Source organism: Octopus sinensis, linkage group LG19 (genome assembly GCF_006345805.1).
Source record: "Octopus sinensis linkage group LG19, ASM634580v1, whole genome shotgun sequence".
NCBI lineage: Eukaryota > Metazoa > Mollusca > Cephalopoda > Octopoda > Octopodidae > Octopus > Octopus sinensis.
The window spans coordinates 41,451,269-41,476,819 of record NC_043015.1 but is presented as its reverse complement, the minus strand read 5'-3'; the positions used below and the strand labels follow the sequence as shown (position 1 = coordinate 41,476,819).

General features: G+C 39.9%; 1 protein-coding gene across 4 annotated transcripts in view; it reads right to left on the bottom strand.

Moving 5' to 3' along the window:
- The window catches only part of LOC115222011 (GRIP and coiled-coil domain-containing protein 2), a 133,471-nt gene that overhangs the window by 104,919 nt on the left and 3,001 nt on the right, over positions 1 to 25,551 (bottom strand). For all 4 annotated transcript variants that reach the window (XM_036511341.1, XM_029792123.2, XM_036511343.1 and 1 more), the window contains exons 2-3: positions 4,606 to 4,662; positions 2,629 to 2,713 (exon numbers count right to left, since the gene is read on the bottom strand). In XM_036511341.1, the coding sequence (XP_036367234.1) occupies positions 2,629 to 2,713; positions 4,606 to 4,662 (142 nt within the window). The remainder of the gene's footprint in view (positions 1 to 2,628; positions 2,714 to 4,605; positions 4,663 to 25,551) is intronic.

Below are 25,551 nucleotides of genomic sequence, written 5' to 3'. Positions count from 1 at the left end.
TAACCTGAAGGCTAATAGGCTGAACTAGATTGAACCTCAAACTACCAAGCGTTCACACAGAAATAAATAGACTTCCTACGCAGGTCTATAATGTGTATGCCTCTGTTTTGTATAATCTAAGTTTTATTGCCGGCCTGAATGGTTTATTATTGTTGGCTTTTTTCTGTGGCAACTTGCTTAAATTGTCAGAAATTGTAAAGAAAGAGAAAAGCTGTCAACAACAACAACAATAATAATGATGATGATGATGATAATGTGCCAAGTCTTATAAATCATGGAAAGAGATTTTGTGAGACCTTTAACAACAGGTTGCTGTCTGCTCTCACAGAATTAACCAGAGCAAGAAAGATAAATAGCTCTGAGAAGCAAGATTTCATCATCATAATCATCATCATCATTTAATGTCTCCTCTCCATGCTGGCATGGGTTGGATGGTTTGACTGGAGTTGGTGAACCGGATGTTTGCGCCAGGTTCCACTCTGATTTGGTATGGTTTCTACAGTCGGATGCCCTTCCTAGTGCCAACCACTCCAGGAGTGTAATGAGTGCTCTTACATGTCACTGGCATGGGTGCCATTTACGTGGCACCAGTAACAACTACAAAACACAGGTGATGATAACAATAATAATAATAATAATAATCCTAAAGAGCAGCAGGGTGGCAGAATCGTTAGCATGCTGGGTGATATACTTAGCGGTATTTTGTCTGCCATTACATTCTGAGTTCAAATTCTACTGAGGTCGACTTTGTCTTTCATCCTTTCAGGGTCGATTAAATAAGTACCAGTTACACACTAGGGTCGATGTAATCGACTTAATCCCTTTGCCTGTCCTTGTTTGTCCCCTCTATGTGTAGCCCCCTGCGGGCAATAAAGAAATAAATAATAACAATCTAATTTTTTAGCAGAGGGCCAGCAGTTTTTAGAAAGGGTGGTCAGTTGATTACATGGACCCTGTCCCTGACTTGTACTTTATCTTAGAGTACATAAACTTGTACTCTACCAACCTTGAAAGGTTTAAAGACAAAGTCAACCTCAACAGAATTTGAACCCCAAATGTAAAGAGCCAAAAAATTGCTGCTAAGCATTTTGTCTGCCATTACATTCTGAGTTCAAATTCCGTTTAGGTTGCTTAGGAAGTGCTGCCAGCTCACAGCCCTCACAAGATTGAAACAGTGGAACACTTAATAAAAAGTTAGAGTGTAGAGTATACCTCAAGACATGACGGAGTTGGCCAACATCGACATTGGTTAATACGTTGGCATTGTAAAATCAAAACTTGACAAGTGGTATAAGCACCACTCTGAGGCTGTAACGGAAGGACAAAATGTAATGGTCCTTTGAGAGATTCCATTACATGAAACAGAACCATCAAAACTAATAAATCAGATATTGTTGTAAAAGACCAAAATATTAAGGTCTGTTCATTGATCAGCATTTGTATCCCTTATGATCTTAATATCTCAGCGAAAGAATATAAGGACTTGTTCATTGAAATTAATGGAAATTGTAATTGTGATCCCTGTGCCGGTGGCACATAAAAAGCACCATCCGAACATGGTCGATGCCAGTGCCGCCTTGACTGGCTTCCGTGCCGGTGGCACATAAAAAGCACCATCCAAACATGGTCGATGCCAGCGCCGCCTTGACTGGCTTCCGTGGCGGTGGCACATAAAAAGCACCAACCAATCGTGGCCATTGCCAGCCCCACCTGGCACCTGTGCCGGTGGCATGTAAAAAGCACCAACCGATCATGGCCATTGCCAGCCTCGCCTGGCATGTAAAAAGCACCCACTACACTCACGGAGTGGTTGACGTTAGGAAGGGCATCCAGCTGTAGAAACACTGCCAGATCAGACTGGAGCCTGGTGCAGCCATCTGGCTTCCCAGACCCCGGTCGAACTGATCAACCCATGCTAGCATGGAAAACAGATGTTAAACAATGATGATGATTGAAATCAAAATAATGTGGGGTCACAAGGTGGTTACAATAGCAGTGATTGTAGGAGCAATAGGAATGATCAAAACAGGAATTGAAAATTAGCTGAGAATGAACCCTGGTTTACTATCGCTGCTAGAAGTGCAAAGACTTGTTTTAACTTGTAGGTCATACGTATTGAGAACAACATTGTTGCAGATAGAACAATGACCTTCCATGTAAATAGTTTATTTTTTTCTCCGTAACTTTGCTTTTGTAAATGAACAATCTGGTGTGTTTATTTTAATGGCCTATCGGTGTATAGAGTGAGTTTCTTTGCCCTAGGTGTCAGGAAGACACTTGGCAAGAAATGGAAACAAAACTTAAATAAGAAAATCACATAATAATAATAATAGCAACAACAAGAACAACAACAGTAACAACAACAACAACAATAATAATAATAAATAATAATAATAAATAATAATAATTAATAATAATTAATAATAAATAATAATAATTAATAATAATAATAAATAATAATAATAATAATTAATAATAATAATAATAATTAATAATAATAATAGTAATTAATAATAATAATAATAATTAATAATAATAATAATAATAATTAATAATAATAATAATGATAATAATAATTAATATTAATAATAATAATAATAATTAATGTGAATTATATAGACTACATACTTTCACATTGTGATCTGGTCTTCTGCAAGACGAGTGTCTGTTTTTTGATGAATCTCACCAAATCTTCCCTGGAGAAGTTATCCAGCTGATTAGAAAAACAAAAACAAACAAAAGAAACAATTTAATTTATGAATAAAACATGACACAGCAAAGAGAAGAATTAAAATTAATGACATCAGGATTAATCGAGAATGCAGATGATAAACAAGAGGACTTCCTAAGCAACCTGAGTGATGACACAACACTATGTCGTGTGGTGACGTAAAACTTATTCAAGGTCAGAATTAATTGCTGCTATTTTCTCACATTTTCACATTAAAATTAAAATCTGAAACGGATTGCCTGTTTTAATCTTACAAGTTGCATGATGACCTCACTAGTGCTAGAACGAAAGGAAAGAAGAAAAAATGCCCAGTACATGCCATGAAGCCAAGCATGCCAAACATGTGGTCCTTTTCAAACACAAGGGCAACCTGTGAGTGGCATAGCCAAAAGTTTAAAAATTGGGTACCCAAAACATCTTTAACAATCATCATCATCATCATTTAATATTTGTTTCTGTGCTGGTGGCACGTAAAAAGCACCAACAGATCATGGCTGTTGCCAAACTCGTCTGGCACCTGTGCTAGTGGCACGTAAAAAGTACCCACTACATTCACGGAGCGGTTGGCGTTAGGAAGGGCATGCAGCTGTAGAAACACTGTCAGATCAGACTGGAGCCGCCTCCTGGCTTCCCAGACCCTGGTCGAACCATCCAACACATGCTAGCATGGAAAACGGACGTTAAACGATGATGATGATGATGTCCATGCTGGCATGGGTCAGATGGTTTCACTGGGCTGGCACACTGGAAGGCTGCACCAGACTCCAGTCTGATTTGTCATGGTTTCTACGACTGGTGGTGATGGTGGTGGTGGATGACGGTGGCGATGGTAATGATGGTGATGATGACTTTTACACAGGAGCTCAAATATGCTGCATTTAACATTTATATGTTTAAATTTTCAAAGAGTATATTACAATGCAGTGCGTCGTCTCATTAAATACGACGGTGGACGAGAGTTGACGGAAAGAAGATAGCAATGGTGTCCATGACGGAGTGGTGTCAAATCTCCTGTTGGACAAGAAACCAGTCAATTGCAGATAAGAAAAATTCTTGAACGATCTGGTACCTATGTAGAACGGTTAAGAGGACCAAGATGCCTAAAATTTAGAGCTGTGCCCAAATGCACATACATGAAACACTTGCAGTAGAATTGAACTTAAGATCTAGGAGTTAGCAGTCTGACACCTTATCCACTGGACCACTTTGCATCTGCACATAATCTGCTAATTATCTCTGGTAATTAAATGGTTTTAGGCATGTATAATTGAGTCTGCAGCTTATTAAATACATCCTACAAGACATGCGACCGTTATAGACTGGTAAACCTATCAATTACAGAAGAACTAAATTATTTTGGTCCAGTCAGACAGAATATTTTATCTCGAATGGAAAACGAATTACATTAACGACCGAAATGGAATTCAATAAAGAATTTACAATTTAAATTGGAGAAGGTAAAAAAAAACGGTAAAGAAAATCAGTAACATATAACCAAATGGCCAAAAGAATTCTTTAAAAAAAACAAAAGAAAAAAACAGCCTAAATTTCCTTTTCTTTTACTCTCTCCCTCCCTCTCTCTGTCTCACTCACATATGCACACACTTTCCCTCTCACACACACACATGCATTCACTCTCTCTCTCTCTCACACCCACACACATTCACTGTCCTCTCTCACAATACCACACACATTCACTCTCTCTCACTCACACACCTATTCACTCTCCCCCTCACACACACATTCACTCTCCCTCTCTTTCTCACCCCCCCCCCCCCACACACACACATTCACTCTCTCTTCTCACACATCTCCACACCCACACTCTCTCTCCTCTCTCAGAGACTTTGAAACAAACAGTCACAGCAACTTACCGTAGAACCGGGACTTTTGGCAGAGTCGCTCGGCGGCGGCGTTTCAATATCTGCTTCCTGTTAATAAAAAAAAAAAAGGAAATTGAAATGCAAAGCAGGTTCCTCCACATCGTTATCATTGATTAACCTCATTTATTTATTCTCCAAAAGACTACAGCTGTTGTTGCTGTTACCATTGCTTAATTTCTGTTCAGTCCTGGTCAAGCAGACCAATGGTCAGAAACATGAGTGACCATCACATTCTCAGACATAATACAGTAGAACAGTGTTTCTCAACCCTTCTACCCTTGCATGACCCTTAAAATAAATTACATGTCACAAGGAACCCCTGCACAAAAAAAATAATAAATTATATACCATATACCATAGGCGCAGGAGTGGCTGTGTGGTAAGTAGCTTGCTTACCAACCACATGGTTCCGGGTTCAGTCCCACTGCGTGGCATCTTGGGCAAGTGTCTTCTGCTATAGCCCCAGGCCGACCAATGCCTTGTGAGTGGATTTGGTAGACGGAAACTGAAAGAAGCCTGTCGTATATATGTATATATATATATATTGTGTGTCTGTGTTTGTCCCCCTAGCATTGCTTGACAACCGATACTGGTGTGTTTACGTCCCCGTCACTTAGTGGTTCGGCAAAAGAGACCGATAGAATAAGTACTGGGCTTACAAAGATTAAGTCCGGGGGTCGATTTGCTCGACTAAAGACGCTGCTCCAGCATGACCGCAGTCAAATGACTGAAACAAGTAAAAGAGAGAGTAAAAGAGTATATCTTGTGTTTTTTTTCATCGTAGTTCACGTGGTAAATAAAATGTGGAGACGATGCATGCCTGCTACAAGAACTGAACCCACAACCTTACAACAGCAAGTCAACAGCTTAACCACTTGGCCATATGCTCAATGGCAGAATGCTCCAGAAGAGGCTGTTTAAGGTCAATACTGGAAAACAACAGAATTACTCCAATATGTATTTTAGTTTAACTAAAAGGTAACAGACTTGGCAGTGTGGTCGAGAAATCTGCTTCTTGACCATATGGACTGCAGGTTCAATCCCACTGCATGGCACCTTGTGCTACTATAAGGTAGAGGTGAAGTTATCTTCTCGAGTCATACTGATTCATAAGGGTCAGTTTCCTGGTTTCTCTGGCCTATATATATTCCCCATCTGGACAGGACACTGGTCAGTCACAGGATAACTCGTTTTTGCTGGCTGAGTGGACTGGAGCAACTTAAAATGAAGTATTTTGCTCAAGAATACAACATATCGCCCAGTCCAAGAATTGAAACCACAATCTTGCTATCATGAGTCCAACACCCTAACCACCAAACCACATTCCTCCATTGTGCTACTATAGCCCAAGGTCAACCAACACCTTACGAATAAATTTGGTAAAGCACAAAAAAAACCCATTGTATATACACGTGTGTGTGTGTGTCTGTGTGTCCGCATGTGCACATGGGTGTGTGTATGTGGAATTGTTTGTGCGTCCTTGTCTTAACATCATATAATAGTTTATAAAAGGAACGTCACCATCACACAAGCAGTGTTCCACATTTCTGAAATAAGATTTAAAACAATAGGTGGGAGAGTCAAGGCCGGAATAACTTTGATCATAGACCTGCTCGGTCAAGGATACAGGACGGGGTTTACGTAACAATTAAATGTTTTCACTGATTGTAGTCATATCTTATCAAACCCCAAGAGGAATAAATGGCTTGGCAAAGCTCAGCCTAGGTCCAAACCAGTAATTTGAGACAGCAGCCCAGTTAATGATGGTTGGAAAACATGCAATCTCATATTGTGTTGTATGAAGCAAGAATATAGAACAACTGCAATGAATATGGAAGGTCATTTGGATGAGAGGAAAAAATGTAAATCCATTAGTAATATCGGAAACCAGAACTTGGAATAAAAAAAAAAACAAAAGAAAAAACACATGATGTTGCAGTAATATAATTAATCAATCAATTAATAATCATCATCATCATCATCATCATCGTTTAACATCCAGTTTCCATGCCAGCATGGGTTGGATGGTTTGACTGAGGGCCGGTGAACCAGATGGCTGCACCAGGCTCCAGTCTTGATCTGGCAGAATAATAATAATAATAACATAATAATAATAATAATAATAATAATAATAATGGTTTTAAATTTTGCAACAAGGGCAGCCATTTTGGGAGAGAGAGGACTAGTTAATTACATCGACCCCAGTGTTTCACTGGTACTTAATTTATCGACCCTGAAAGGACGAAAGGCTAAGTCGACCTCAGTGGAATTTGAACTCAGAACATAAAGAGAGATGAAATGCCACTAAGCATTTAGCCCAGCGTGCTAACGTTTCTGCCAGCACACTGCCTCAATAATAACAATAATCTTTTCTACTGTAAGCACAAGGCCTAAAATTTCGCGGAAGGGGGCTAGTTGATTGCATCAACCCCAGTGTTCAACTGGTACTCATTTTATTGGCCCCGAAAGAACAAAAAACAAAGTCAACCTCAGCGGAATTTGAACTCGGAACATATAGATGGACAAAATACTGGTGCACTAATGATTCTGCCAGCTTGCCAGTTCAACAACAACAACAACAATAATTGCTTCTGATTTAGGCACAAGGCCAGCAATTTTTGAGGGACTTGTGGATAGCTGATACCACTGACCACAGCACTTGACGGTACTTATTTTACCAACCGCCTGAAAGATGAAAAGCAAAGTCGATCTCGTCGGGATTTGAACTTGGAATGTGAAAAAGAGGGAAGAAATATTGCAAGGCATTTTGTTTGGGGCACTAATTATGAACTGGGGGGTGGGGGTGGAGGGGAAGAAGACACGTGCCTGACAAAAGGTGACCACACTTGTCCACTAATTGAGAAACTGCATCATCAGCTCATTTTTGCCAGCTGAGTGGACTGGAGCAATGTGAAATGAAATGTCTTGCTCAAGGAGACAATGCATCGCCAAGAATTGAACTCACGACCTTACAATCATGAGTCAAATAGCCTAACCACTAAGCCACGTGCTTTCACTTATGATAGAGATAGAGATAAACACTTCCTTTCCACTTATGTAAATAAAACAATGATAATCGCCATCATGGAGATGGGTGGGCAAGGATTAAATATATTTAGATTGAAATCTAAATGGATTTAGACCGAACAGTTTAAGTAAAAGACTGTAATTATTCCAATCATAAGAATCGAATGGTCGACGGAAAAAGAGAGGATTTGTTCCAGAACAAGGAAATTATTGTCTCCGGCTGACGACAATGGAACTTCCTGTTAACTTCTCAGCAAAACGATTACGTCTCTTTGTTAGTCTGGATAAGACGCAGAAGTTCCCAAGACTAAAATGTTTTAGAAGTTGCTAATGAATGATGAGAAAACTTTGAAGCACGTCACTATGTGGTTAATAGGCTTGCTTCCACATGGTTTCAGGTTCAGTCCCACTGCATGGCACACCTTGAGCAAGTATCTTCTACTATTTTACTCCAGGTCAACTGATGCTTTGAGAGTGAATTTGGCTAACAGAAACTGTATGAAGCCCATTGTATGTGTGTGTGTGTGTGTGTATTGCTTGCGCTGGTGCCACATAAAAAGCACTGAGTCCACTCTGCTGGGTGGTTGGTGTTACGAAGGGCATCCAGCTGTAAAAACCCTGCCAAAACAGACACAGTAGCCAAAGGTAGTCTTCCACCTGGCCAGCCCCTGTCAACCGTCCTCCCCATGCATGCATGGAAGACAGACGTTAAATGGTGATGATGATGATGATTCCAGTAATGATGCTAAGTTTGTCTTGGCTCTCTGTCTCCTACGATGGCAAGAGTTCCAGTTGATTCGATCTATGGAACTGGCTGCTCATGAAATCAACGGGCAACTGGCTGGCTGAGTAATCCATAGACATGCATCCCTTTAACCTGTTAGCCATAGGGATGGTTTTTACGGCTGGATGCCCTTCCAAATGCCAACCCCTTCACAGTGTGGACTGAATGCTTCTTATGTGGCACCAGCAGGGTCACCCAGTAACTTGCAGGACAAGGAATTTTGAAAGGGGAGGGGGCATCGGAGGCGGGGCTCTTGGGTCAGATGATGAAAGGTTAGAGTGTGACAGAGAGGCAGAAACAGGTGTCTTGCTATAGAGGAGGTACATGGTTACTCAGAAAGAGAAAAAGAGAGAGAGGGGGAGAACAACTATGAAATTTTAATTTTGCAGTTCCAAGGTTACAAAAGGAATATTTAATAATGTATTGCTGCTGTCTGTCTAAAATAGGACAGAAAAGAATGGTCACTGCTGGAAAGTCTTTGGTTATAAGACTACAAGATCACAACAGACTTGGAGGACTAAACAACATCAACAACAACATATCTTCAGAAGATCTGAACCGACAATCTTAGGAGTGGCTGGTCCCTGATATCTTATCTACTGGGCCACTCCAGCTCTTAGCTTTATTTGTTACAAAGGTCAAAGACGTGTTTATCATGAAACGTATCTCAAAGATGAAGATAGGAAGATAAGGCAGTGCAGACCCAGCCAGTTGTAGGATAGGATAGCGCCGAAAAGAGGAAACAAAAACCAATCCTGCCAAGACTTTATGTCAGCAATGAGGATGGCGACGGTGATGGTTACAATGGTGAAGCGGTGGAGGTGGTGTTAGTGGTGATGGTAGTGATGATTACAGTAGTGGCGGTAGTGATGGTGGTGGTGGCGACGGCGATGACGGCGGCGGTGGTGGCAGTGGTGAAGGTGGTGGTGATGGTGGTGATGGTAGTGATGATTGCAGTAATGGCGGCAGTGATGGTGGTGGTGGCAATGACGGCGGTGGTGGTGGTGGCAGTGGTGGTGATGGTAGTGATGATTGCAGTAGTGGTGGTAGTGATGTTGGTGGTGGTGGTGGTGGTGGCAGTGGTGATAGTGGCGGTGATGATTGTGGTGGTGATGGTGGTGGTGATGATTGCAGTAGTGGTAGTAGTGATGGTAGCAGTGACAGCTGTGGTGGTGGTGGTGGTTGTATTCTTCGTCATTGACTTAGTAACAAAGAAACTTAATAGTTATTTACTAATAATCTTGGCAAACTTAAACAGACATTTTGATTTACACACCAAGATATGACCAGATTATTTAATTTCTTTTTTTTTTTTCTTTTGGTTTATATTACATTTTTTTCCTCTTTGTATCATAGCAACACTGATAGTAAATGGCTATTTATTCCTTTTATTCCACATTTTTCCTATTACCACCCTGTCCTTGACTAATGCTTCCTTCTGAAGAATACATATATTGAGTTCTACACCAGGTTTTTAATCTTGAAATGCTTATAAGAAATATATATATATACAAAATAAGAAAATGGAGAAATACACCTTAATCAATAATCAACTACCAGATAATACCCAATCACATAATTTATTAACCCACTACGTATGAACATCAAGGTCAAACATAATAGTACAGAACAAAACAATGCACATCAATGAGTAATATGATACAATAAGTACAATATGTATAAGTGAATATAAATAAATATAAATATAAACTACATCTTACAGCTGTTTCAGCCATGTAGATATGGGTATCTCATTATGCTCATATTAGCCAGGTGTGATAAGTCAATATGCGGTTATAAATGAGACACTTACAAAAATATCCCAAGTCCTCTTCAGAGATTATAAAGTACTATCTAAATATGAATATCAGAGGAGGTACACCCATAGAAGAGTGGGTACATACCCATAATATATAATATACACATACATATGAGTGCATATACCAATGCTCCTATATATATATATATATATATATATATATATATATATATATATATATATATACATACACATATACATAATAATATACAACAATATACATACATATGTTCTATATTCAATATATACGAGTGGGATCGTTGACAGAGCGGTGTGTTTATGGCTCAGTAACTTAGCAATTCAGTAAACGAGATCAACAGAATAAGTACCAGGCTTTAAAAAAAAGAGTACTAGGATCAATACATTCAACTATAAATTTCTTCCCAAGTGGTGCTCCAGCATGGCCACAGTCTAATGACTGAAACAAGTAAAAAATAAAAGATATATATATATATATATATATATTCTCTTTTACTCTTTTACTTGTTTCAGTCATTTGACTATGGCCGTGCTGGAGCACTGCCTTTAGTCGAGCAAATCGACCCCAAGACTTATTCCTTGTAAGCCAAGTACTTGTTCTAGCGGTCTCTTTTTGACAAACCACTAAATTACGGGGACATAAACACACCAGCATCGGTTGTCAAGCAATGTTGGTGGGGGACAAACACAGAACACACAAACACACACATATATAAATACGACAGGCTTCTTTCAGTTTCTATCTACCAAGTCTATTCACAAGGCTTTGATCAGCCTGAGGCTATGGTAAAAGACTCTTGACTGAACCCAGAACCATGTGATTAGGAAGCAAGCTTCTTGTCACACAGCCATGCCTGTGCCTATACAACCAATGTATACAACACATAGCTATATGTATGTATGTGTACTACTTTCCTTCCTTGAGTATTGAGAATAGCAATAATTCTTTTTTTTTATACACTAATTTGTCTTTGTTTTGCTTTCTAAAGAAGAAGAGCATGACCTGTGACCCTTACAGGACGTGTGACATGATTGGTCAAAGATAGGTTTTTCTATAGGTCAAGGTGGACTGTACAATGTATGCAGAGATCTGGGCAAGATTTTTCTAAGAAGACTGACAGCTACTCATACAAGCAAGTCTCCACTCAAGACTACTTTCAGACCCCAAATTGGATGGGAGGGTCCTCTTAAATTTCAAGAAAACTATAGGCTTTTGGAGTTCCCTCCATTTTTTCATTTTTTTTCTTGATACTCACAAGCCCCTCTTTAGCTCCCTCTCTAAGTCACCCCAGTCAATGTGTCAACTACAAACGTCTCTTATATGCCCGGATGATATTTAACTAGGCAACAATTTACTCAATCTATCAAATAATCTATAATTATTTTAACGCTTATAGCCAGAGGCAGCTGTGAAGTTGACAGTTTAGTTTCTCACAAGAGAAACATTGCATGACAAAATATAATAATGAATATGAAATCGTGACGTAAACATATGAATATATTTGTATCTCTGGTAGAATCAAAAGAAACAAACAACAATAGAATGGAAATAAACCAGTAAAGTAGAAAAAAATTTAATACAAAAAAATCTATAGCATTGTATTATGAGAAATAAATTTCCCATGTCACGATTTTTGTTATTAGCTTAAATCTACCTTTAGCCACAGATCCAGTCGCATGCACACAAGCTTAGACACACACACACATACATATATGAGACCGATAGAATAAGTACTGGGCTTACAAAGAATAAGTCCTGGGGTCGATTTGCTCGACTAAAAGCGGTGCTCCAGCATGGCCGCAGTCAAATGACTGAAACATGTAAAAGAGTAAAAGAGATATATGCACAGACACACAATGTCACCTCTATATAGACACGCACACACATGTATGTACCTACGTACACGGATCACCAAATTGTTTCGTGTTAGGTTTCGTAAAAGTTTTTACGAGCCATAAGTTAATGACAATCCATAAATCCATAAGTTGATGGCAATCACTCTGATAATGTCACGTAGAGAGAGAGAGAGAGAATAACACAAGTTTACCTACAAAAAACAGAGACGCCCACACAAACGCATGAAATCTTTGACCCACATCAGTGTAGTAATAGCTTCTTAGCCACAGAGTTTGTATTTTTAACATTTAAGTGTGTTGAATATTGTGTCGTTTGACTGTAAAAGATTGAGTTGAATTGTTACAATGAATTCGGTCACTACGTCTCGTACGCTGAGCAAGTGTGCTTACGGTTGGCTTATTGTGTTAGTGTTTAACCATTTTTTGCTATTGTACTTTTGCTGTATAATGGAAATTGTAGTTGTGATACCTGTGCTGGTGGCACGTATAAAGCACCGTCCAAACGTGGCCGATGCCAGCACTGCCTTGACTGGCTTCTGTGCCGGTGGCACATAAAAAGCACCAACCGATTGTGGCCGTTGCCAGCCTCCCCTGGCACCTGTGCCGGTGGCATATAAAAAGCACCCACTACACTCACGGAGTGGTTGGCGTTAGGAAGGGCATCAAGCTGTAGAAACACTGCCAGATCAGACTGGAGCCTGGTGCAGACCCCGGTCGAACCGTCCAACCCATGCTAGCATGGAAAAACGGACATTAAACAATGATGATGATGATGACACACACATATATACACACATACACACACGACAGGCTTCTTTCAGTTTCTCAGTCTACCAAATCCACTCATAATGCTTTGGTTGGCCTGGAACTACAGCAGAAGATCCTTGCCCAAGGCTGTCACAGAACAAGACTAAACCCTCTTTAGCATTTTTCCATAAACGGCAAAAATAATGCTGCTAAATATTCCTAGCTGTCTTCTATTGAAATAGAAATTCTGTCGTCTTATTTGTTTCTTACTTAGCTCAGGTACCTCCTGGGCACACCACGTTTAACCTCTCATACAGACCTCGCTGACAACAGACAGACTGCACCACGAATTCCATGTTTACTCTTCTGCGCAAGAAAAAGGCATTCCATCCTGAACTCCTGCCAATGATGTGTCTATAATGGTGCCAGACTATCAGACATGCAGCCAATAAATCCACGTACCATATCTTATCGATGGCACTTTATTCACAGCTGAGACATTCAGCTATCAAATTACACTGTCTACACAAGATGTAAATAGTTGCCAGGCAGAAGGAAACATTCTTTGGCATAATTACAGTTTGGAGTCCCACAGAATTTGTTTTCTCATAACTCTTTTACTTGTTTCAGTCATGCGACTATGGCCATGCTGGAGCACCGCCTTTAGTCGAGCAAATCAACCCCAGGACTTATTCTTTGTAAGCCTAGTACTTATTCTATCGGACCCTTTTGCCGAACCGCTAAGTTACGTGGACGTAAACACACCAGCATCGGTTGTCAAGCGATGTTGGGGGGACAAACACAGACACATACACATATATATATATATATTATATATACGACAGGCTTCCTTCAGTTTCCGTCTACCAAATCCACTCACAAGGCTTTGGTCGGCCCGAGGCTATAGTAGAAGACACTTGCCAAAGGTGCCACGCAGTGGGACTGAACCTGGAACCATGTGGTTAGGAGCTGGGGGAGGGGGCTTTTTTCTTTCTTTGTTATTTTTTTCTACCACTTCCTTTTCCTCCTCCCATTTTTGCTAGCAAAAGGACTAGAGTCTGAAACATCAAAGACTTTTTCCTCTCCCCTCAAGTGTTACACTAATAACACATTCATTCAAACTTATCTCCCTTAGTTTTGTCTTTTACCTTGTTTTCGCTCATACACACACACACATATGTATATATATGCGCATACTCACATACATACATAGGGCATACGGCCTGGTGGTTAGGGTGTTGCATTCATGATAGTGAGATTATGGTTTCAATTCTCAACCAGGTGATGCATCGTGTTCTTGAGCAAAACACCTCATTGCTGCAATCACTTTGGTATCTGATATGTGTGGAGGCGCAATGGCCCAGTGGTTAGGGCAGTGGACTCACAGTCGTAGGATCGCGGTTTCGATTCCCAGACCGGGCGTTGTGAGTGTTTATTGAGCGAAAACACCTAAAGCTTCACGAGGCTCCAGCAGGGGATGGTGGTGATCCCTGCTGTACTCTTTCACCACAACTTTCTCTCACTCTTACTTCCTGTTTCTGTTGTACCTGTATTTCAAAGGGCCGGCCTTGTCACTCTCTGTGTCACGCTGAATATCCCCGAGAACTACGTTAAGGGTACACGCGTCTGTGGAGTGCTCAGCCACTTGCACGTTAATTTCACGAGCAGGCTGTTCCGTTGATTCGGATCAACCGGAACCCTCGTCGTCGTAACCGACGGAGTGCTTCCACATCTGATATGTGACACACCATTCAGCCGTTGGAGACGATGACGATCTGATGCAAGGGGTGACATAATATACAATGCAAACATTTGATCACCGTAAACAAATCTTCTGCGCTGCTTGTTTAGCAAGAAACAGTAAAACCCACACCTGTCATCTGCACCGAACGAGACCACAAGACATAACCGCATACAAACATGGGTGGGTGGGTGTGTATGTATGTATATATGTGAATGTGTATGTATGTGTGTGTATGTATGTATATGTGTGTGTGTATGTATATATGTGTGTGTATGTATGTATATATATATATGTATGTATGTATGTATATATGTGTGTGTGTATGTATGTATGTGTGTATGTATGTATATATGTGTGTGTATGTATGTATATATGTGTGTGTATGTATGTATATATGTGTGTGTATGTATGTATATATGTGTGTGTATGTATGTATATATGTGTGTGTATGTATGTATATATGTGTGTGTATGTATGTATATATGTGTGTGTATGTATGTATATATGTGTGTGTATGTATGTATATATGTGTGTGTATGTATGTATATATGTGTGTGTGTATGTATGTATATATGTGTGTGTATGTATGTATATATGTGTGTGTATGTATGTATATATGTGTGTGTATGTATGTATATATGTGTGTGTATGTATGTATATATGTGTGTGTATGTATATGTGTATGTGTAAGTATGTATATATATATGTGTGTGTGTGTATGTATGTGTATATATATATGTATGTATGCATCATCATCACCGTTTAATGTCTGTTTTCCATGCTAGCATGGGTTGGACAGTTTGACTGGGGACAGGCAAGCCAGGAGGTCGCACCAGGCTCCAATCTGATCTGGCAAGGTTTCTATAGTAGTAGGATGACCTTCCTAATGCCAACCACTCCGAGAGTGTAGTGGGTGCTTTTTACGTACCACCGGCATGGGAGACAGTCAGGCGGCACTGGCATCAGACATGTATATAAATATATATATATGTATATATATATTTGTGTATATATGTATGTATATGTGTGCATATATATATATATATGTATATAGGCACAGGAGTGGCTGTGTGGTAAGTAGCTTGCTTACCAACCACATGGTTCTGGGTTCAGTCCCACCGCGTGGCATCTTGGGTAAGTGTCTTCTGCTATAGCCCCGGGCCGACCAATGCCTTGTGAGTGGATTTGGTAGACGGAAACTGAAAGAAGCCTGTCATATCATCATCATCATCATCATCATCATCATTTAGCGTCCGTTTTCCATGCTAGCATGGGTTGGACGGTTCAACTGGGGTCTGGGGAGCCCGAAGGCTGCACCAGGCCAGTCAGATCTGGCAGTGTTTCTACAGCTGGATGCCCTTCCTAACGCCAACCACTCCGAGAGTGTAGTGGGTGATTTTATGTGCCACCGACACAGGTGCCAGACGAGGCTGGCGAACGGCCACGCTCGGATGGTGTTTTTATGTGCCACCGACACAGGTGCCAGACGAGGCTGGCAGACGGCCATATATATATATATATATATATATATGTGTGTGTGTGTGTGTGTGTGTTTGTCCCCCTAGCATTGCTTGACAACCGATGCTGGTGTGTTTACATCCCCGTCACTTAGCGGATCAGCAAAAAGAGTCCGATAGAATAAGTACTGGGCTTACAAAGAATAAGTCCCGGGGTCGATTTGCTCGACTAAAGGCGGTGCTCCAGCATGGCCGCAGTCAAATGACTGAAACATGTAAAAGAGTAAAAGAGTAAAGAGTACATGTATATACATATATGTATGTATATGTGTGTGTGTATGTATGTATATATATATACACGTGTGTGTATATATATATATTTATGTTTATACATATATGTATGTATGTGCATATATATATATGCGTGTGTATGTGTATATATAAACATTTATATATATTTATATATAAATACGCACACATGTTCATATATACATACATGTGTGTGTGTACACACACACACACACACACACACAAACACACACACAGCAGCCAGAGAGTGTTTATGTTACTAAACAACTTCAAGGCTATACACTTGAACACTAACGACCCAAAATCAATACAGAGCTAATTTATCCTCACGTGTCTCATTGTTTGCTAAACAAAATTTCCCATTTGACGATTGTTTTCTAAATGCTATTCTCCGCTTATTTCAAAACCATTTTGTCTTCCACCGATTCCCTCTCTTCCCATTCTCCAGCATCCGAATTGCAGGGAATACATCAGGATGACATAGTTAATGGCATGGCATGAAACACTTTATCTTTTTTATCCTTCACTCGTTTCAGTCATTAGACTGTGGCCATGCTGGGGCACCGCCTTCAAGAATTTTTCAGTCGAATGAATCAACCACAGTATTGTTTCTTTGGGTTTTTTTTCTTTTTTGTAACCCTAGTACTTATTCTGTTAATCTCTTTTACAAGACCATTATGTTATGAGGATGCAAACACACCAACACCAACACCGGCTGTCAAGCGGTGGTTGGGGATCAAAGACACACACACACTCTTTTATTCTTCTGTTTCAGTCAATTGACTACGGCCATGCTGCAGCATCGCCTTTTAGTCGAAGAAATCAACCCGAAGACTTATTCTTCTGGTACTTATTCTATCGGGCTCTTTTGCCAAACCGCTAAGTTATGGTGGCATAAACACACCAATAGCATTTGTCAAACAATAGTGAGGAAAAGGGACAAACACAGAGACACACATATATAAATATATGATGGGCTTCTTTCAGTTTCCATCTGTCAAATCCACTCATAAGCCTTTGGTTAGCCTGAGGCTTTAGTAAAAGACATTTGTGCAAGGTGCCACGCAGTGGGATTGAACCCAGAACTATGTGGTTGGGAAGCAAGCTTCTTACCACACAAATGGAACACTAAAAGAAGCCTATCGTGTGTATTCTTCTCCTCTTTTTTCCTACTGGGATACAGTAAGACACTTATTGCTATTCCTCTATTATACTCTAACCTCTCAGCGAGCACAAAGTCCCTTCCTCCAGTTCCACTCTCTCTCGCAGCTGAGAGGTCTTTGTCTCACAAGTTACTTGGTCACCCTGCTGGTGTAGGTGCCACATAATAAGCACCAGTGTTGGTGCCACATAAAAGGCTCCCAGTAAACTCTGCAAAATGGTTGGTGTTAGGAAGGGCATCAAGTTGTAGAAACCAGGCCAAGGCAGACTAAGGACCCTGGTGCAGTGCGCCATCTTGCCAACCCCTGTGAAAACGTCCAGCCCATACCAGAATAGAACATGAATGTTAAATGATGATGAAGACAGCAAGATGTGACTGGAGGAAATTTACGCTGCTATTTCTAACAAGTAAAGCGACCACATAGGGACTCCCTCATCTTGGCTTGTATTATCCCTAATTTGAAGCCAATGGGAGGCTGCTATAGAAAATTAGTAAGCCATCAAGGGAATACGATGGAACTGCCTCGTTAGTTAATTAGAATAATCGTGTAGCAAATGTCATTATCACAGTTTCTGTTGACAACTGTAAACATTCAGATTGGAGATGTCGGTCAGTGTGGCACAGAGTGAAGCTGTGGAAGATGCTGGAACATGTAGCAAACAAACGTTGATTGCTGTGAATCATGATGGATGTAGTAGTGATGATGTGTATCCAACCATAGAAAATCTGCTTCAACAAGTTCCACTTGACCCATGCAAGCATGGCAAAATAGACATTGAGTGATATTATATATATATATATGATGTGAAGTATATCAGAAGTGCCTGGCGACACAGTGTCAAGCAGGGTGCCATGACAGCAAAGAACCTGAGGACCACTACTGCCAAACTAAAGAGAACCAGGCGAAAGGGGCAGCAGCAGCAGCAACCACAGCTCTCATCCCCTTTCACTTGCACCAGATGTGGTAGGGACTGCCACTCAATGATTGGTGTGCAACAGCCACACCAGGAAGTGCAGATAAACTCAACACCTTTTCCGAGCTACACCATCGTCTCTCGAGACGGATGGATGCCGAAGATATATATATATATATATATATACACACACACACGGTTCTGTGTTCAGTCCCACTGCATGGTACCTTGGGCAAGTGTCTTCTACTATAGCCTCAGGCCGACCAAAGCCGTGTGAGTGGATTTGGTAGACGGAAACTGAAAGAAGCGCGTTGTATATATGTGTGTGTTTGTCCCCCCAACATTGCTTGACAACCGATGCTGGTGTGTTTACGTTCCCGTAACTTAGTGGTTCAACAAAGAGACTGATAGAATAAGTACTAGGCTTACAAATAATAAGTCCTGGGTTCGATTTGCTCGACTAAAGGCAGTGCTCCAGCATGGCCACAGTCAAATGAGTGAAACAAGTAAAAAGTAAAAGATACAGGATATATATATATATATATATATTATATATATATATATATATATATACAGGGTGACCCAAAAGTAGGTTTACAGTTATTTAGCTACCTCTTTCGCATTCATATATTAAATGTTTAGATCTTAATTATATAAAAATATGAAACCATTATTCAGCAAGATGGAGCACTTCCACATTGTGCGTTGACAGTAAGAGATTACCTTAACCAAGACTTTCCACAGTGTTGGTTGGAAGACGGGACAGCATCGAATGGCTATCATGTTCATCTCACCTGACACCAATGGATTTCTTTTTGGGGGGTGTTCTAAAGAACAAGGTTTATAAGAATCCCAAAACAGTAAATGAATTAAATGGTTACATTTCTGACAGATTCACTAAAATTGATGGAGATTGGAATTTGTGCCGCACTGTGTGTCAGAGTTTTCTGAAGAGGTTTGAAGAATGTTGCAATGTTGAAGGAGGACATTTTGAGCATCTGAGAGATGAAACATTGTCTGTTTAAGAAGTGCATAAACAATCTTTCTCTATATAAAGCTGAAGTTGTCTTCAGTGTGAGGCAGGTTTGGTAGCCTTCATGTAACACTATCTCCTCCGAGACCCTGCAGCGCAAGTTGGCCAAAATTGAGAATATGATAGAAGAAGGCTTGCACTTCCTTCCCTAGAAGAAAAAATTCAAATCGGACCATGTTAACACCAGAAATTATTTACATCAAAAAGGTGCTTTTTTCCTATGAAAATCCCTATTTTTTACGATTTTTTGACTGCTGTGTTGCCATTTTTCGGTGTATTTCAACCAGAAAAATGTTCACTTAAAGAGAATAACAAGCTACATAATGCAAAATTTTTACTTTTCAAAAATTCCAATTCTAAAGGGTTGAAACAAACCTGAGCAATGCTGGGCAATACTGCTAGTATGATTATAAGATGGAAATTGAAATGTAATAAAATGTTTTAAAAGAAATTTAAAGTGCTTATGTGATAACTTTGAACCTACTTTTGGGCCACCCTGTATATATAGATATCAATATGGACCTTTACACCTGCTTATAATTGACAAAATAACACAGCTACAGACAGTGGCAGATTGGCCAGGTTACCAGCTTGCCTGATGGCAAGTGGGCCCCTGCACCATTAGAATCCATATATGGGGTCCATGATAGTATCTAAGGGGCCCATCCCCTCAAGTTTGAGAATTTTTTATTCACCCCTGGAAGAATGCATTATTTCAGCCTTGCTGTGTTTGTGGACACTTGAAAAGAATCCTTTTAACAAAACAAAAAAAAATAAACGGTAGCATTGTAGTTGCTGGTGGGCCCCCTTAGTCTCCTGGAAACCAATATTTTTAGACCCAGTCCACCACTGTCCACAGAATATATTGGATTCATGGCCAGACTCCACACCTTGAAACAAACATTTTTTTAACACAATTAAACACCATTCGAGCGTGATCGTTACCAACGTTGCTTTACTGGCACCTGTGCTGGTGGCATGTGTAAAAGATTCGAGCGAGGTCGTTGCCAGTACTGCCTGACTGGCCCCAGTGCGGGTGGCACGTAAAAAGCACCCACTACACTCATGGAGTGGTTGGCGTTAGGAAGAGCATCCAGTTGTAGAAACTCTGCCAGATCAAGACTGGAGCCTGGTGCAGCCATCTGGTTCGCCAGCCCTCAGTCAAAATCGTCCAACCCATGCTAGCATGGAAGGCGGACGTTAAACGATGATGATGAATTAACAATCCAACCCATTTCTGTTTTGGTCCAATAAATTTTCATCGATTTTTTGTCATCATCATCATTATCATCATTTAATGTCCACTTTTCTATGCTTGCATGGGGCTGGATGGAATTCATTGAAGAGGGTTTCCTACAGCTGTCCCTGTTGCTAACCCTCACCTGTTTACCAAGCAAGGTAACATTTCCCTTGGCCAGGTATGTTTTCCATGGATATTTTTCAACTTTCAACTATCTTATAGACTTTCATAATAACTGTAGATTTTCCATGGGTCCTACTGACATGCAGGGCAGTTTTAACAGCAGTATAAACCCCCACAACTTGGGAAAAGCAAGGCTCTGGCCTACAGGATTTATTTATTGATAGCAAACCAAAGCTTATATCAGTCAGCATTGGGTTCCTAAACCCATGGCTCTCCTGGGGGCAACCACTTAATGTGCCCCTGCCAGCACATATATGAGCACTAGCTGACAGAATTGTTAGCACACCAGGTGAAATGCTTAGCAGTATTTCGTCTGCCACTACGTTCTAAGTTCAAATTCCGCCGAGGTCGACTTTGTCTTTCATCCTTTCGGGGTCAATAAAATAAGTACCAGTTACGCTCTGGGGTCGATATAATCGACTTAATCCATTTGTCTGTCCTCTCTGTGTTTAGCCCCTTCTAGGCAATAAAGAAATAGGTATTTCGTCTGTCTTTGCGTTCTGAGTTCAAAATTCCGCTGAGGTCGACTTGGCCTGTCATCCTTTCGGGGGTTGATTAAATAAGTACCAGTAACGCACTGGGGGTGATGTAATCAACTTAATCCCTTTGTCTGTCCTTGTTTGTCCCCTCTGTGTTTAGCCCCCTGTGGGTAATAAAGAAATAAATATAACCATATGAGTATGCAGTGGTGGACTGGGTCTAAAAAATATTGGTTGCCATGAGACTAAGGGGACCCACCCGCAACTACCAGGCTATCATTCAATTTAAAATATTTTTTTTGTTAAAAATATTTTTTTCAATTGTCTACAAATACAGCCAGGCTGAAATAATTAGTGCATTATTGCAGGAGTGAATAAAAAATTCTCAAACTTCAAGGGATGGGCCCCTTAGATACTAACACGGGCCCCCATATATGGATTCTAATGGCGCAGGGACCCACTTGCCATTGGGTAAGCTGGTAACCTGGCCAGTCTGCAACTGTGTGTGTGTGTAGCTGGCTAAAACAGGCACTTGAGTATTTGCTAATAGAGTGTGTACGTTGATATTTATATAGTACAGAAATTATAGGTCTTCTTCCTAGTAACCCTTCTAACAAACCCTGGTTTCTCCCGACGATTCTCATGGGCGAAACCGATTCTTTAAAAAGTGGGCTGAAATGGATCTATAAATACCGAATTATGTTATATATATTATGAACGGATAAATATTTATCCCGAGTAGCAATGTACTTAATTAAACACACAAATCATTTATTTCAGATTTTCGTGATAGAATATTTTAAAGGAAGTAGCAAAAATTTCATGTCCGAATGTTGCCAAGAAAATCCTCCCATGTTCCAGAATGAAAACGCGTATTTACAGCGACACGTTTTTAACAAGACAATCCAACACATGATTACATTTTTACCACGTGGCAGTCAATGGAAAGATTAAATTACTAGCATTTTAATACTTAATCACATTAATTTCAAGCCATATGTTTTGACAAACAAGAGATTACGATTTCCATTCCGGTTACAATCCTGAAATAAACTTTCAGCGATCGTTGCTTCTTCCTACAGAACCAATGACAACGCCTTTACGTGGCCACGCGATCTGCTAGAAATAGCAACCAAATTTCTTTCAAAACGCACCAAATCGCCGAAAAAAGGACGGAGAATACGTTGGCTAGCTTAGTAGTTCTGTGTACAATTGGATTACTTTTGATTATAGGTTTGCTTTAATCAGGACTGAACTTGGGCAATAACAATACTAACCTACCTACCTCACTCACACTCTGTGTATATATATATATATTATATATATATATATATATTATATATATATATATATAGCGTATGTATATTTTAGCGAACATTTAAAAGGGTTTAAATTTAAGGAGACTTCCTCCTCCAGAAAATTAGTTTCCATTACAACTTGTGGTTGCAAGCCAACAACGGACCCTCTACATGGTCACTGGCCTTGCAAAAAATACACCCAAATCTTCCACAAAACATATTCTAACCATTTTGGGAAAACAAAAATAGATAAATGACATATTGTCTTAGATACAGTATATCTGAGAAAAAGGTGGGGCAATCACGGATCATTCGATAGGAATTTATCTGTGGGCCTTAAACAAAATACTTTACTGACATTGTTTATGCGTTTCTGATGAATTTAGATGTCGATTTTGTTTCCTACCGGCTTCTTGTTGTTTTTTTAAATATTTTTTTTTATTTTAATTATTGTAAATAGTTTAGTTTGGACGAAAGAGCCGTACCAGTAACCTTCGCAAGATCTGCAAACCCAGAGAGATTAACACAGATGGTCCTTTTTAATATCTACAAGAAGAACTTGATAAGGGATGGAATTTGAAGGTGTCTGCCGTTCTTGGGAAAGAAGGACTGGTTGTACAGTTAGAAGTGAAGGCCAGATACGATATGAGAGGAGAGAAAAGTGGGGTGAGCAAGCCTCACGAAGGGTCAGTCTATTCTAAGGTGGCGTGAAAAGGCATCGAGAGAGAGTCAAGTGTTAACATCGTTGGTGAATAACACCATGTCAATCAGTTTATATTTATATCTAAAAAAAAAAGGGAACTCCCCTTACGTTTGAGCCAGGGGTAGGATCGAATGACATTGCATCACAAACCACCCGGATGCTTCCAGCCAACGAAGTAGCTCCCACCTTATCCCTAGACTTACTTACTAGAAATAGATGCCAAATTTTCCCTCACGTCACTCACACTCCAATGTCTTCAAAGGATAATGTAGTCCTGGGTTCTTTGCATGCAAGGAGGAAATGGGGTGGTCACGGATGGAAAAAAGCCTTTTATCATAAGTCTGCTCGACAAGTTTGAACACTGGGTTCGATCTAATCAACTCTGGCTCTGTTCCAAAATTTGAAACCTTTGTTATTATAAAGCCAAAAGGAAAGCCGGACGTTCTGAGTTCAAATTCCGCCGAAGTTCATTTTGTCTTTCATCCATAAAATAAATAGCAGCCGGGTACTAGGGTCGATCCAATCGACCAGCCCTCTCCCACCAATTTTCAGGCTTTGAGCCATATAGTAGAAAGGATTATTATTATTATTAATACTACTACTACTACTACTACTACTACTACTACTACTACTACTACTACTACTACTTTAAGGTAATTCCGTGACAATGGTATTGAGATGTGAATTGATAGAGACACCTGAAACAGATTTACTGCCGTGAAAAGGTAAATATAATTTGTAACGATCGTCGTGTGTTTTAAGTAACATGTTGGAACGACAGGGAATCGAAACCGGGTCACCGACACTCACAGTCAAACAGGAAATTACTTAACTAAAACGTACAATGCTCACCACTTGCATGATAACAACATCACGAAAAATGTTATTTACGTGTGAGGATGTCGGTGATTCTTTGACGGTAAATCAGATGATGACAGGTTTCAAAGGAATGTTTCACACGTGTTACGCATCATCTGTGAGTCCACGCTTGAATGCACACCGAACACGCGTGAGAGAGAACAGATACACACAGAACTAGCTAGATAAATAGATACATAACTCAGTATACACACATATATATATATATATGTATCCTTTATAGGGATTAATTCCGAAATTGATTCAATATAGAGATAACGAAATTTAAATTTTCTAAAGGTTAGTTGCCCGCTTTCAGTTCAATTTTCCTGTAACAAGTGGATTATAAGTGGATAAATCAGTGTATTGGCTTTAGAATAACCTTCTTTAGCCCTTAATTATAATATATATATAATTTTATAGACAGAACCACCTTCAACTCAATATACCCGCCCCCTCCATAAAATGTTAAAAATTAAATCTTATACTAATTATATCTATTCTGAGTCCCGTATTTTCCGTTTATAAGACTACACGTGTTTCATAAAAGTACGTTGGTATTGATTTAGATACAAGGGATCTAGTTTCAATACTTACTCGGGTCGACATTTGAATGTCATTGTCCTGTGTACTCAAAAGTAATATTCCCTAATAATTATATATACATAGAGAGAGAGATTAATTATCTACTAAATAGTGGTACTAATCCACCAGCTGTTTGATACCATTAGAAAATATAATTATCTGAAAACTTCTTCATCGCTGCAAACAAATTAATTACTTTTGAACTCTGGAGTTATATTAATTTGCTCGGTATGTCTGTTGAATCACAGGTTAACTCCGAAAAAGCAAGAGCCTCAGTTCAAATGTAATTTAAGTATGAGTGCTCGCCGTGTTCCTTCATTTTAAAGGTAGTGTGTGGTGAGAGTTGAAGGAGATTTGGCTGCTATTTCTAACAAATTGGGCCAACAGGTAGACATTCCCGCGTGGCTTAGACAGAGAGGTGGAGAGGTAGACAGGTGCGTAGACAGATAGACATAAGTAGACAGATAGACCTTTTTGATCTCATGGTCTAACACACGTGGACATGCCTACAAAGTCAGAAAACAATACAGCTCCATGACTTTCGGAAACATTTTTTCACGCTCAGAGTTGCTGAAGCATGGATAAACTGCCTGCGTCAGTTGTTGACTGCCATGACACTGCATCTTTTAAGGCCCTCATGCTTTCCGAAATCCGCCGAAACTACACCTGATTATATATACACTTTAGATGAGTTGTAGTGCACCTGAGCACTGTACACAATTATTATTATTATTTTAAGTAGATAGATAGATAGATAGA